Consider the following 15,723-nt stretch of genomic DNA (forward strand, 5'->3'; position numbering starts at 1 on the left):
CTGGCAGAAAATAAGGTTTAAGGCTAAATGACTTGTAAAGACAGACATTTTTTGCAGTGTGAGAACATAAATCAGCTAAAGTCAGGAGAAACTGAACTTCAGCAGGTAGAGCCCATCTGTTTGCTGCTGGTATATTGATCCCAGAATGCTATTAAGTCATTTCTTTAAGGATTCCACTGCATCAGCACCCTGAAGCTAGGATACCTTCCTCTGTTCTCGTGCAGGTCCTCATTGGTCCTACCACCCCTGTAATGATTTTTGATTTGCCTCTTCAATGACGGAATGTAACTTTGTACTCCACTACATTTATTTTTACTTTACCTTTACTACACATTGGTCACATAGAGGTGTAATATATTGATCTCTGCTAACAATGGTTGTGCTTTTATTGTATAATATGAATGCCTTCTTTTCTATTTGAATCTTATCGCCACTATTCTGTTCTTGCAGCATCCAAATACATGCATGTTAATTGTGTTATGAAATCGTGGCGGTGTTACCTTTGACTGTAAAGACAAGCTGGCATGAGAAAGCAGAGAATCATTAGCACAATCAACACTTGCTGCATGCCAAAACCCGGATGCTATGATCTCTTCCAGCTCACAAATTTACACCAGCTTCGTCAAAGAAATGAATGACACTCAGATTACAGTTGATCTCTCCTGAGCAACTGGAATTTCATGCACACATTGCAAGTGGCTCACAGCTAAGACATATTTTGGCACACATATCTTGTGTGTGTGTGTGTGTGTGTGTGTGTGTGTGTGTGTGTGTGTGTGTGTGTGTGTGTGTGTGTGTGTGTGTGTGTGTGTGTGTGTGTGTGTGTGTGTGTGTGTGTGTGTGTGTGTGTGTGTGTGTGTGTTTGTTACTGGACGGCTTGGAAGGAGGGTCTAAGACAAGATTCCTCAGTCTAATTAATGCCTCAGCAACAACAACGCCAACATACGTTTCTACATAAATTTCCCAGCAGCCCTGTTTTCATTTGAAACACTGACAAGGGAGCAGCTCAGCATGTGTGCTTGGAGACTTATGGGAAATGTGGGTGGAGTGTGTGTTTGTGTGTGTGTGTGTGTGTGTGTGTGTGTGTGTGTGTGTGTGTGTGTGTGTGTGTGTGTGTGTGTGTGTGTGTGTGTGTGTCCTGTCATAGGTCATCTTGTGCAAATGCTTTATTCTGACACATTATTGGGAGTGTTCTTGGTTCATAGCCAACAGGCACCTTGGGGTTACTGCCACCATCTGCATCATATTGGCAAGATGCACAAAGATCAGAGGTTTCAATCTAAAGTTTTTATGGCAAAGTGACAGACATAGGATGCTGGTATCTCTGTGACTTTTGATGATGAACATGTTGCAGGTTTTAACTTTTGTGTCATCTTTCTCAGCTCTTGTCTCAGCTTTCTCAAGAGCTCACATTTGTAGTTATGTTGCTGTATGTTTGTTCTGAAATGAGAGTGAGATGTGTTCACGTTTTTTGGAATATAGAAGAAAAGTCTGATAATGTTAAGTCTACTGATTATCTACTGCACTGTCTTGGGTAAGTGTTAAATGAGTAAAACCTATATGTGTCTGAGTCTCAGTAGAATACTCCCCAGGTAAATATCAAAGTATGTAGATGGGAAAAATTTAATTGTGAGTTCACTTTAAATATAAGTTATCACTGGAGAGCAGGAAGAACCTGCTTCCAGCGGAGACCCAGCAGAGTAACTGGGCTAAAGTATACTGTGTTTTAACACATTTGCTATAACAGCAAACATGTAGCCAGATTTGCCTTCAATCCCCCACCTATTTTATTTCTAAGCTTTGGTTCAAAACCCAACCATGGTATTTCGAAAAAAAACGTGCTGCATCAATAAAAGACAGTGCTGCATTGTAAAGTGTGATCTCATACCTGCCTTTGAGGCTCAGTAAAACGGCAACCACGTGATTCGCGGCATGTGGCATCACATCCACATGGTAGTGGGGGGATGGGTGAAGGAATGGGAGAGGTGGGAAGGGAGAGAACAAAAAAAACACCAAGGAAGAAGAGAGAAAGAAGATTAAAGCAGGGATGAGTTGGAGTAAGAGGGATGTAGATTATTGAGCAGGAGGGCAAGGAATTAAGAAAGGAAAAGAGGGAAAGAAGGAGAAATAGAGATACTCGCAGAAATTCAACTGAGAGACAGCACTGTGGCTGGTTCATACAGAGTCCAAAGGTAAACCACAGTGAGGTAGAGTAGATGAACAATCCAAGCAGCGGCATCATCAGTGAGTCCAACCCACATTGTGTAATCTTACACTTCCCCTGGGATTAAGAAACAACTGAATTCACCATCAAAGTAGTGATATTTCTTTGTTTCTCTTTCTCTTTGCATTTCATTACTGCTCGTCTTTTTTATAGCAGCAGCTTCCCCACTCATCTGGCAGCAAAGCAGACAAGTTAAAAGGTGGTCCTTTTATTCTGCAGCCACAAATCTTACAAGATGAGTATTATCTTCGATCCCTGTGTGCCTCTGTAATACACAGTAGTGATTCACATTCTTCTCTGTGTGTGATTGCATTTCAGTGTGGGTAGCTGTAAATTAATATATCTATACTTCTGCCTCTATGTCTCTTCCATCTTCCTAAGCACGCTGCTATCCTGTACCTCCTATATCGGTACAAGTCCAATTGGCCGGCGAACGCTCCGTGTCCGATTAAGACTTGCCAGCCACTGATTTTTATTGGTTGTGTAATGGTGCAGAACCTAAACATTTATCAGGGTCGATGGACTGTTTGTAGTACAAGCTATTAGAGAATGCAGAGGATGTGAGTGGGCATAGAAAGTTAGAGCAAGCAGTCTGTGTCAGAATGAACTGTCACATCTGGAGGGAAATTAAAGATGACACAAGCAGGAAATTGTTTATGGTTTGTTTTTGCTGCAGCATGGCCTGGCCCTGTCTGCTTTGCATTAATGACAAACTACTTTACTGGGAAAGTTGGTGCACTATGGCAAAAAGTTGTAGTATTCAGAGGGTTGTGGCTTCCAAAATGCTAGAGCCTCATAAAAGAACAATGCTGAATGTAGAGAAAATACTTATAGTTATCTGGTCTCTTTCTCAAAGTTTGAACTTCACCCTAACTAACTCTAAATTAACCTTACCTACCTGGCCAAAAGAGGATGAATACATCCGTTTTTTTGGAATTGGGTGCATTGTGTCCTCACCCAGGTGCTGGCTGTCCCACAGTGAACCTCTAGTTGACAAATCTGTGTATAATCCCCTAATGTTCTTAATCCTGGGGTCACATTAAAAAATGAATGAGAAATTAATCTGCTGTCAAGTCTGTCAGGTATATTTTGTCAGTGCCAGTGCTTATTTTCAACCAAATCCTTCTCTATGAGCCATTACGGCCCAAAAACCAACCAGACCAGCCACCCAAATCCCTCTGTACAGACTCTATCAAATGTCCTCTGTCCTTTTGTCCTTGTACTGTGAAGATTTCATTAAAGTGGAGAAGTTTAAAAACAAAACACCCAAAGCGCAGGACACAGAACGAAGGCTTGGTCTTCTGCTTCCCTGATCTGCTATAAAGCAGCAGTGGTGAGGAGGGAGAGAAACTATTGTGGCTAGAGACAGAAAATTACTTTACAGCCAGAACAGAGCGTGTGTTTACACTCCCCTGGCAGACAGAAAGTTAGAAACTTGGTCACACGGTGCAAATGCGTTACGGCTTCCTCCCCCACATGGATGCAAACATCAAGTGTGTTTTGTTTCAATGTCTGCCATATCTGCCTATGCCATACTATGCCGTGCATATGTGCTGCAGTAACCAGGCTAATTTCATTGCTTCTGGCTGAGTGGATCAAACAGACCCACATTCACTGTGTTTCTACTGTTTGCTCTCCCCCTTTCATGCAGTAATCTGTGCAAAAGGCAGAATTAAAGCAGCGTCCCTCCGAAGCCAGCTTTCTCTTTTCAGATTGGTAAAAGAGGGGAAATTGGGAGGACATGCTTGTTTTGGGGCAGAGGGATTGCAGCATTCCCTCTCAGGTGAAAGCTCTGGTTTGATCTGTCACATTTTCTGAAACACCACACAGAGCAGAGGCTGCTACAAGAAAAACAGTCCTGTGTTGGTATTTCTTCTCTTCAAAACAATATTCCTATGGTTACATTCAGGTGGGTAGTTTTAATTAAATATAAATCAATAAGAAAAATAAGTTACAAAAGAATCACAAATACACAGACACTAGACAAGAGTTTCAATTATTCTGAGTTCTCTTTTGATTGATTTGGTTGTGTTTTGGAATTTGTCCAACTGTCCTCCACCTTATTCCAGGGGAGTTGTCAGTATGATGTAAGGATGGCTGCCATGATTGTTAATAAAGGTGTCAGCACTCCAGCTCCATCACTCACTTCTGCCAGTCCGTCCTTGTCCCTCAAATAAAAACACACTCTGGTCACGATATATATCACATCTGCAATTCCAAACCACTAAATAGACTTTCTTTGTCCTTCTCATGAGAAAACATCCAAGAAACAGTTCTGACAGGTCTGCTTATCAAACCCCAAACTGCTCACCCAGTCTCCCCTGGCTCTTTTCAACCGACTCAGGCCTGGAGCTACTGAACTGTTATGTAGGTATGTAAATGATGCCATGCTTGCTACTGTAAATCATAAATAATGTTAATACAAAATGTTAATGGTTATTTTACAAGTTGAACACTTTTTTTTTTACTAATAAACACATACGTAATACAACATTAACATCATTTTGACTGGTCTCAAAAAATGTGAAGGAACTGCTGTAGTAACACACAATTTTGATGCTGCATTTTCTGCTGTTTCCGCTACTATGGCCCTGCACCAGTCAGATTTGGGCTCATAATAAATGTTCCTTAGATGATTCTGGTGAGTTTAACATTTTATACTGCAACAATAAACAAAAATTAACGCATATAGGGTTGGGATTTTACTCTGGAACAGCCTGCCTGCTGACCTATGAATATGATATTACGTTATACTCAAACTTAAGACCTTTCTTACGACATGTAAATACTAAAAATGTATATTATGTTCTGCCTTGTGTTTAAATTATATGAATTTCTATGAGTATGTGCACATTTTATGTGGAAGCGAAGCATTTAATTTAAAATGAAATAATCTTTTACTTTTTAACAATGGTACCCCCACACCACACATAACTACAAATGAATATGTGCAGCATATGATCTTTAATAATCTTTCTTTAACCTGAATGATGTGGATATATAGTTATGATGAGGTGGCCCACATTGCTCATAAAAAAGCAGTTTGTTCATGATCTAAGTGCCTTCCACTCCTACAGTATATACCCAAGGAGAAGACCTTTCCTTTGATAGGTTGTCTTTTTGTCGATGACTCACATTAAGGGGGAAATTTGTCTCTAACAATCTCTGCCTTCACCCAGAGCACCTGCAATCACATGAAATTGGAGGTGTTCCTGCAGTGTTCTGCCTTGTAGTCTTAAAATAGCTTGCATGCAGCCTTGCTGTGTTCTACTGCAGTTGTCAGGATGGGTAAGGCCAGTAGATGAATGCATAGGGCCTTGAGATTACTTGATCTTCATACAGCACGTTTGCATTTTCTTAGATGTGTAAATCTGAACCAAGTGAATCGTCATGCACATTTTAGATGCCGTCTGCTAGCCTCTATGCGGCCTGTAAGAAGAACAAGAAATGCAGACACACAGGTACAGTTTAATCTCTGCTGAGTCCGGCAACACTCACATGATGTAAATGCATGACAGCATGCATAATTGAATTGGAACATATCCCAATAATTTTGCCATTATGCTGAAATTTGAAACCAGGTTGAATGTTGCAAAAAAATATAACCACTATAGCATCACAAACGGTGTCAATTGCATTTAAACATTATGGTGTTGTATTTACACTTTTTTTGCCAAGGTTGATTTATAATGTTCCTTTCATTCTGTGATACTGTTAAGTATATTTAAAGTTTAACAGGCATTTGAGGAGTAATTGAATGCCTAAAAAACATAGAGATGAGCGGGAGAAAAAAGAGAGGGAGAAAAAGATGCACACAGGCGTGCACTGCATTGCATCAGAGCAAAATTGACAAACAGCTCTTCTTTCTTTTGTTTTTCTTTTTTTCAAGTTCATGACTTAGAGAAGTCTCAGGTCCCTGCTGAGTTAGAGATGGATGTGCAGGTGCCACCACCCTTCGATTTCTCCCAGTTTTGCAGTCATCCTGGCAGGGGAATCATGAAGAGACCAGCCCTCTCCAGATCAGCTGCAACAGTCAGCTGCATATATCTCATTTTATCTCTGTGTCTTTATTTCATTCCCACTCTTTCTCTCTGTATGGTGTTGGCATATTCGTGAGCACTTTCTCTTTTTTCCTCTCCCTATCATGTTCATTTTGACCTTCACAAGACGCACACAACCTTCCCCTCACTTCAGGCTGCTTTTTGTTACATCCTTTCTTAAATGAGAGAAGAAGGGATGGGCAGAGCTTCAGAAAGGGCAGCTCCCTCAGTATTCAGAATCATGATCAGTTTTTTGTCATTCCTGCAGAGTGCAAGGGAAGTCACAAACTAAGCTCATAGTGAGACACTGTGAATGTATAGCTCACCATAAGGGCTGAGGGCAGTGTTGGATTTGCATATAGACTAAAAGTTCCCTTAGACCACTCTGTGATTGTAGCATAAGTATTGATGTGTCCTATGGAAGCAGCATCAGTATTGCAACACATTGCAGAGTGATGAAATCCTGTACAAGGTGTGTCCTGCAGTGGGGGTTTCTTTTTTGTACAGTGTGGGTGTGGCTAACATCTTCACTGCACCAAGGCAAAACTTCCACTGGATGTATATCTGTGTGATAGGTCAGTCACACAATCTAGAGTAGCAGACACAAAGTACTGCACCTCACACGTTGCTGGTGTACATGAATCCCACTTTTATTTTTCACAGAAAAAAAAATGATGTTTTTTTTTTTTTCTGGTTTGTTTTGGTTACATTTAAACCACTATGAAAAACTGTAGCACCAGAGCAGATTCTATTGCCCATTCTTTGATAAAAATGTCAATTGTGTGCCATTTTTCAGTTTTGATCAGCTTTGATTAGGGAGAAACATTTACTTCTTATATATATATATATATATATATATATATATATATATATATATATATATATATATATATATAAAAGACTAGCACTTTGTTTATTTTTCCAGTCATTTGCAAAATAAAACAGAGAAAATTGTATATCTTATTATTTTTTTTCTTCATTTAAATCACAACAAATACATTTAAAGCAAATAAAAAAAATTGGGCTGCATTTAGCATAATCCAAGCAGGGAATCAGCCTTCATGATGATTATTATATATTTATATATTTATATGTATACATATATATCATGTTTATATACAAGTATGGCACTTGATTACACAAAAGCAAGAAAAAAACACTTCACAAATAAAAGCAGTGGGCGCTTTGGTGTGTCATAAATTAAGGAAGTCACAGACGTTAGCGTTTGCAGCAGATTCACCAGATACTGTTTTGCAAGTCAGCTATAAAGCAATGGAACGATTACATATGTTAAGGTCGGTGGTGCAACACAGGCAACATAAAAACATGAATTACGCTGATGTATTTCAACTAGGTCGAACCATAGTCAGTAAGAATTTATATATCTATGCATATATAAATCTGGATGATAGATTTGTCCTTTAACCACTGTGTATGGTGCCATTTAATTAGGTTGATGCCAAAAACAGGTGGAAAGAAAAGGTCTTAAAAACACCGTCAGGTCAGTAGCACATTTTGGATAAGGTCAGGCCCTCAAGTGTTCACCTCTTAGTGCAATTTTTGCATTTACTCTCTTCAAGTACAGCAGAACAAGCCCACAAAGAGTAAATATGTGAACACGTTAACATGATCTCCGTTTAGCATCTTACAGAGTATAAACGTTACTAAAAAGTTGCATCAGTGCAATAATAAATAAGTAAACAAACGTGTAAGCCACGCTTGCCATGAAGTTCTTAAAAGACCAACAACTCAAAAAAATCTGCCCACTCAAAGTCATGACACGAATTAGGCGTGCGGAGCTGTCCATCATGTCCATCATGTTTGTTGTTGTTTATTTTTACATGTTTTCACTCCTTCCTTTTCATGTGTTACACATAAGCAGAGTCACTGGACTGAGTGCGGCCAAAATTAGGCACACTCATCCTCGGCAAGTCCTTATTTCTGATTTCATAAATGGACTTCCGCCGAGCCTGCACACCTCGCACGGCCGTTTTGATTTTCCTCCACCCCAAATGATTGAGTTCTGCCAGGTTCAGCACCACACAAAACCCACTGACCGCGAACATGAAGACCAGGAACACTGTCTTCTCCGTGGGTCTGGAGACGTAGCACTCGACATCTTTTATGCAGGGGTAGCGATCACATTCGTACACCGACGGGACGTTGAATCCATACAAGAAATACTGACCCACCAAAAAGCCTATTTCCAGCGCGTTTCTGAAAACCACCTGGATGATGTAAAACCTGGAGATGCCCTCTTGTCGCCTCAATTTGGACTTTGTAGTTCTCATTGCCGAATTAGGGATCTCTTTGACTTCTAAACAGTCCGGCTCGGCTTCTTTGGTGGAGTTCTCTGTGTTCTGAAGTACTCCATTAATAATGGTGTTCTTTATCTTTTTGCTCTCGTCTCGCTTCAGTGAATCTTGATCCTTATCTAGTGTCAGATAGACTGTTGAGTACCGCCGCTCCTTCTGCTTGGCCGACTGATGCACCGAGTACGTGATAAAACAAAGACTCGGGGTGCACACCATGATGATTTGAAACACCCAATATCTAATGTGTGAAATGGGAAATGCCTTGTCGTAGCATGCCTGGTTGCAGCCCGGTTGTAAGGTGTTACAAACAAACATGGTCTGCTCGTCATCATAGACAGTCTCTCCAACTATTGCTACGATTAGAATCCGGAAGATGACCACCACTGTTAGTAGGATCCTAAAAAGCAAGCAAACAAACAAACAATGTGAAAATAAGTGTAGATATATGTGTGTTAACTGATACAAATGTGGTTGAGTTGTGCGCAGCGTCGGTGGCTGAAGCGCTCACAGTTCAATTCGTGTGTGTTGGATTTAGGGAGCTGTCCAGTGCTGAAACAGGATGCTCTTCAGGGATATGTGTTTTTGTACTGTGTACTTAGTGTTATGCGTGTCTCGGTGTGTCTGCTTGTGTGGCTTGTGTTCTCTGATTTAATGGCTGAAATGAAATGGCATGTAAGCAATCAGCGTCGCTTTGACTGTACCTGTGTGAGCTTCGTTAATGGAAAGAGGGGATACCGCCGACTCTGTCAATCTCTTTCTGCCACCCATGAGTGCACAACCACCACTCAAACTCACCAACAAACATCAAATGGATACGTGGATGAATGAATACATGAAATGACACATGAATTTTAGTTTGGTTAAGGCTGTTTGCAACATCATCCCATCTTCTGAAACGACAGCTGTCAACTGATTTACTAAGCTGACTCGTTTAGGAGGAGGGAAAAAAGGATATCTGTGAAACAAGACAGAAGAATCCACAACACAGACACGAAGGACTGGGCACCATGCTAAAGAAGATCCTTGAAGCACAACACAGAAACGGGGGACTGGGAACCATGCTAAAGACGATCCTGGAGGCTGCTGCGTTTCTTCGGTTCTTGGTTTTTGTTGATCATCTTACCTTCCTATCATAGTAGAGTGCTGCTGGACAGCAGCCTCCAGGAGCCTCTCTAGTATAGTCCATTCCCCCATTTCTGAGCATCCGGAGAAGACTAGAGCACAACGGCACTCTGTTCAAATCCCTCCAAAAAAGCGCGTTATTTCCCGTTCTGTCTCTCTCTGACTCTCGTTGTTTTCAGTCTCCAAATCGTCCGATTTTAGCTAAAAAATGCATCTGTCACGAGATGCTGCTGCCGTCCCCGTTTCTCTCCGTCTCTCTGCGCGCTATCTGGTTGGTTATGTGCTGAGCGCGCAGCGCCAGTGAGCGTCCTGCTGTGTGTGCCGAGCGCTCCCACGACGTTGCCACACTATTCCTTGTCATGGGAGTCTAAAGGGCTGATTACTATAAGCCCTCCTATTTTCGATCTTCAGATCAGGTTGATGGGTTGCGCGCTGCGTGTGGATGGAGGAAGGTTGGATTTAATGTCTTGCCAGCGTTAATCCGCCTTTAAGTAGTCTCCCCCCGCCCATGCGTCACATACGCGCAGACAGGTCGGTGGAGCGCAGCCAGGAGTACCACGGCTTCTGATTTTTAATATTTTAGTTCTGTACATAGCGAAGCTATTCAGTGGACAGAACGATCGTGGCCAGAGTGTTGTATAGCCTTTAATGCCTTGAGTTTGTACATGTTAGTATGGGTGGCTTTATGTGAGAAGCAAACCTCTAACCTGGCTGTATTGTTAAACTAAACTCGCGGAGCTACAGAACCACCAAACCACCAAATATGCACCATATAACAATATACATCCTTCCGGCAATGGGCTTGTGGATGTACCGTGGTCTGTGCACGAGGGTCAAGGTGACTTTCGTGTGTTTTAACTTGCCACTGTTATGCGGATAGTTGCAATAACATGTGCCTATATGCAGCAAATCACATAATTTTAACAAAATAAATGGACCCAATCTTCCAGTCTTTGAGCGGACAGCATAGCATGCCCAGAGGTATCCCTCCGCAGGCTGCTGGCCCGGCTGGTAGAGCTGTTGTTTTCACCTCGGGCAAAGATGATGCTGGACACATTGACAGAGTGAAAGTACCGTCCGAGTTGCTAATCGCTTTACAAGGCAGCCTGCCTGCCTGTCTGTCTCTCTGTCTGTGTGGAGGTTTAAAAATAGAAGCAAAATATGTGACCCCGCCCTGTATATAGCTCTGAGATTTGATCAACTTAGAGCGCTGCATTATGTGTACACTAATATTAGACTATTGTGTGGTTTGACATCCATGTCAGTTATTAATGCGATTGTCTCTTTAAACTTAAATGAGTGGCTTCACTATGTATTAACACTGCATGTAGCCTTAGAGACTCACAGCATATTATTAAGTTTCTTGATTATTATATAAAAATATATAAAATAGTGCATCAATGCGCTTTTAATCAGCAGTATTTGGTAATGTATTTATTGAACTGGAATCCGATTCAGCTTTCAGGAAGTTCTTTGGTACCTACTTAGGGATTTGTTTCACTAATTGATAACCAAGTTATTATTAATATATTATTATTGTTAGCATCATCTAAATGTATCCAGTAGGTTTACAGGTAGGCAGGGGGAGCTGAAACTTTGTGTGGTTGATTTCTCATGAGGTGGCTTATCCTCTCCGCTCACTGTAATCTTCTCTAATTCAAATCTTTAATAACCTTTACTCATCCATCACGTGACAGAAGGACAGAGCCTCGCTGCTTTCGAGACACGGAGGGGGGGAGAGAGACACAGATGGAGAGATAGAGAAAGAGAAAGACACACAGAGAGGCAGAAAGAGAGAGGGAGAGAGAGACAGATGGAGAGACAGAGAGAGACGCAGAGAGGCAAAGAGCGAGAGAGAGAGAGAGAGAGAGAGAAAATGACCACACAAATACACACACAGACGCACACAGGCGCGCGCACGCACACACACACACACACACACACACACACACACTCTCTCTCTCTCTCTCTCTCTCTCTCTCTCTCGTTCTCTCTCTCTCACACACACACTCACACACACATACACGCACACAAAAGATATGCTGTATATACAATAAATATAAATCAATCAATGTTGTCTTAATGTTCAAATGTTGGCAACATTCTTATTTTAGCAAGAGTGAAGAGAGAGAGAGAGAGAGAGAGAGAGAGAGAGAGAGAGAGAGAGAGAGAGAGAGAGCCTAAATCAAATCCTGTAAAACACCATTGAGCTTGAGATTCAAACTGCAAAGAAAGAAAGATGTTCCTGCAAGTCCCGGTTCTCGTTTATTAAAAACCTGTACATATCCACATATAAATTGCACTTGAGTGTAAACAAAGAATTTGACGACAACACACGAATTCCTGCTTTGGAGCCAGGTTGTTGGCACAGAAAGGAGGGAGGTAACAGAGGGTGAGGACGGGGGCAGTCTGGCGCTTAGAAGCACTTCCTGTGGACGATGGAGGGTCCAGCCTCGTCATACTCCTGCTTACTGATCCACATCTGCTGGAAGGTGGAGAGAGAGGCGAGGATGGAGCCACCGATCCACACAGAGTACTTCCTCTCAGGGGGGGCGATGATCTAACCACAAACACACTTGTTCATTTAGGACTCTGCTCATAGAAATGTCAGTCACATTCACTAAACAGTCTAAGTTACCTTAATCTTCATGGTGCTGGGGGCCAGAGCAGTGATCTCCTTCTGCATGCGGTCAGCGATACCAGGGTACATGGTGGTGCCGCCAGACAGCACGTTGTTGGCGTACAGATCCTTACGGATGTCAATGTCACACTTCATGATGCTGTTGTAAGTGGTTTCGTGGATGCCAGCAGATTCCATGCCTGTGCAAACACAGCGGACAAGTTAGTGGATTTTCCCCCCCGCTGTCGTAACAGGTGCTAAAATGGACAGCTCCGCCAACAGCTGCGCACTCTGTGGCACAAATGTGAACAATAAGCCCCTGCTTTAGATTACTCAGTCATGTCTATTTATCGAAACAGAAGTTGGATAAACTATGACCTCCAGTTGGTGATCATAATTAGACAGCCAACCATTTATATAAGCAATAAGCACGTCTATTTTCGGAAAACAATCCCTTCCTCCAGTGTTTATTCTGATTTAGTAACATATTTATGTTCGCCTGAAACTCTTGGCAAACAGAAAAAGGCGAGTTTAGTTTTAGCTTGTTTCAAAACAGTTTCACATTATTGCGTTTTTTTTTTATGTGCGCACAAAACAAGTGAAATTATCGTTTCATTTGTTTATAAGAACGTTGATGTAATACTTAGCTAATTCTTATACTAAAATGACTATAGTAAAGACCCCAAAGCAAAGTCACTGTTAGAAACCTTTAAATCTACAGTTTATGGGACAGTGTCACTTCAACTAAATATAAAGTCTTCGATGTCTACGCTCGCCTTTACGCACCAATGAATGAGGGCTGGAAGAGTGTCTCTGGGCAGCGGAAACGCTCGTTGCCGATGGTGATGACCTGACCGTCGGGCAACTCGTAGCTCTTCTCCAGGGATGAGGAGGAGGCGGCGGTGGCCATCTCATTCTCAAAGTCCAATGCCACGTAGCACAACTTTTCCTTAATGTCACGCACGATCTCGCGCTCAGCTGGAGAGGATCAGATTTGTTTTGTGTCAGTGAAATGTCCATCATCAAAAAAAAAAGTGAAGATAATTACATGCGCGTGATAAGTATTTCCCCTGGTTTCAATTGCTTAAACAATTTCTTAAAATGAAAAGTTTACTTTCTCCAAAACAAACTACATTATGTCCTCTTTTCTTTACCAATTGTATCGTGCAGATGGATGATTGGAACAAACTGATTCGTGTTTTTGTCTTCTGTGCATGTTTAGGGTGAGGAGTGTATCTAAATTAAAGTAATGATAATTTGGAAATACAGTACGTGATGCGTTATAGCCAACCTAAGTTAGTCAGAAATATTAATTAGTAGTCTATACTCACCGGTTGTGACAAAAGAGTATCCACGTTCAGTCAGAATCTTCATGAGGTAATCTGTGAGGTCACGACCGGCCAAATCCAAACGCATAATGGCGTGAGGAAGAGCGTAACCCTCATAGATGGGCACGTTATGGGTCACACCGTCACCGGAATCCAGGACAATACCTGATGAACATTTCATTCATATATTAACTCACTGAACAAAATTGCTTGCACACTTGAGGAATCTGTCTTACCTGTGGTACGTCCAGAGGCGTACAGGGACAGCACGGCCTGGATAGCCACGTACATTGCGGGGACATTAAAAGTCTCGAACATAATCTGGGTCATCTTCTCTCTGTTGGCCTTTGGGTTGAGGGGGGCTTCTGTCAGCAGGGTGGGGTGCTCCTCCGGGGCCACTCGCAGCTCGTTGTAGAAGGTGTGGTGCCAGATCTTCTCCATGTCGTCCCAGTTGGTGATGATGCCGTGCTCGATGGGGTACTTCAGGGTCAGGATGCCTCTTTTGCTCTGAGCCTCGTCACCGACGTAAGAGTCCTTCTGGCCCATACCAACCATGACGCCCTGATAACAGCAAGGGTCAGGAAATTTGTGATGTGGTGGAGAACTACTACTAACCACCACAAAGCATCATTACTACTACTATAAGCAGATTTAAACGGTATTTTTAGAATAATAAATGGACTGTTTTCCTAAATTATTAGTTGTAGATGCGTAATGTTCGTGCGTAATTACGCACGAACATTACTGATCTGGCCCTCCAAAGCCATAGACTAGTTTTGATGTGATGTAAACGACTTAAAGTGATAGTTATGTTTAGTGTGTGTGTGTGTGTGTGTGTGTGTGTGTGTGTGTGTGTGTGTGTGTGTGTGTGTGTGTGTGTGTGTGTGTGTGTTTACCTGGTGACGGGGGCGACCAACGATGGAAGGGAAGACGGCGCGAGGTGCGTCATCGCCGGCGAACCCAGCCTTCACCAGGCCAGAACCGTTATCACACACCAGGGCGGTAGTCTCTTCGTCGTCGCACATGGTGTCCGCTCAGCTCTGCAACACACACGAGGACGCGCGCGCACACGCACGGTTAGATCCAGTAATACAATGTTTGGATCGAAAATATTACATTCTCTTCATAGACCGACAAAAACACAACTTTTGTGGACAAACAACCAAGGGAATGGTGGTTTGTTGTGGCCCTGCTGATGCTGATATTATATACTGTGGAAGTGCATGTTATAGGATTTTCACACAACACTGGAACTGTTAAAAGTTAATATTGTTTTAGTATTTCACAACAACTGTTAAAAGTTAATATTGTTTTAGTATTTCACAACAACTGTTAAAAGTTAATATTGTTTTAGTATTTCACAACAACTGTAATCCGTAAAAGTAAAGAAGCAGATGAACCTCATGCCGATGTTGTGAGATGTTCCGTTTCAGTTAGGTGATGACATTTGGTTAAGCAAAGATGGAAATCACTGCCATTCGTGTTCAAATCTTGTATCGATCCTCTTGTGATAAATCCACTGATTGGTCGTTTTTAGTCCTTCGGTCAGCAGTGCAGGTACTCACCAGATCAGCACCAGGCGCCAGATCTTCAGTGTGTAAACCAGGGGTGGCGAATTGTCACGTCGGACCAATTTATACCCTACCAAGTGTCCATATTTGGTAGCCCATTGCCCCATTGACAACAGCCACTCCATGAAGGGCATGACAGTGAGAGTGAACTCCCGCGTGGACACCTGTGCCTGCCGCCGGTGTATGGAGGACAGCGGCGTAGACAGACAGAAGATGACAGACTTCCTTTTGATCTCTTCCGACCGATAAATCACGATAATATTACTTAAAAACCACTCTGTGTCTGTGAAAGGCCTATTCTAGTAAATGAAAGCAACAGTATGACTCAATTCTGTCTAATGTCAGTAGGCCTATAATAATTTTATAATGTTAGTATTTTAACAAAGGCAAACTGAATAAAACGTCCATTTGAAGGACACAGGCCATAATAAGTAGAGTCGATTGAAAACAGAAAGAGCCACAACCCAAGCCACATCTATACTGTATCTGGATATCCAAACAAG

At 42.0% G+C, this 15,723-nt stretch overlaps 2 protein-coding genes across 5 annotated transcripts; both read right to left on the reverse strand.

Annotated features, from left to right (window-relative positions):
* Positions 1 to 7,241: 7,241 nt before the first annotated feature.
* Positions 7,242 to 10,130, reverse strand: LOC144535186 (gap junction delta-2 protein). Its single transcript, XM_078277500.1, has 2 exons — positions 9,703 to 10,130; positions 7,242 to 8,976 (listed from the first exon to the last, which is right to left on the reverse strand). The coding sequence occupies exons 1-2, from the start codon at positions 9,771 to 9,773 to the stop codon at positions 8,133 to 8,135; spliced, it is 915 nt and encodes a 304-aa protein (XP_078133626.1). The 5' UTR covers positions 9,774 to 10,130; the 3' UTR covers positions 7,242 to 8,132.
* Positions 10,131 to 12,117: 1,987 nt separating this feature from the next.
* LOC144535402 (actin, alpha cardiac muscle 1) lies at positions 12,118 to 14,674 on the reverse strand. 4 transcript variants are annotated; one of them, XM_078277841.1, is made up of 7 exons: positions 14,546 to 14,674; positions 14,084 to 14,210; positions 13,886 to 13,972; positions 13,653 to 13,814; positions 13,108 to 13,299; positions 12,340 to 12,521; positions 12,118 to 12,261 (listed from the first exon to the last, which is right to left on the reverse strand). In XM_078277841.1, the coding sequence occupies exons 1-7, from the start codon at positions 14,672 to 14,674 to the stop codon at positions 12,118 to 12,120; spliced, it is 1,023 nt and encodes a 340-aa protein (XP_078133967.1). The 4 variants fall into 4 exon arrangements, with proteins under 4 accessions (XP_078133967.1, XP_078133968.1, XP_078133966.1 ...); XM_078277842.1 differs by lacking the exon at positions 14,084 to 14,210 and having other exon boundaries at positions 13,886 to 14,081; XM_078277840.1 differs by having other exon boundaries at positions 13,886 to 14,210.
* Positions 14,675 to 15,723: the final 1,049 nt, after the last annotated feature.

The sequence above is a fragment of the Sander vitreus genome, chromosome 20 (genome assembly GCF_031162955.1).
Source record: "Sander vitreus isolate 19-12246 chromosome 20, sanVit1, whole genome shotgun sequence".
In the NCBI taxonomy this organism is placed as follows: domain Eukaryota; kingdom Metazoa; phylum Chordata; class Actinopteri; order Perciformes; family Percidae; genus Sander; species Sander vitreus.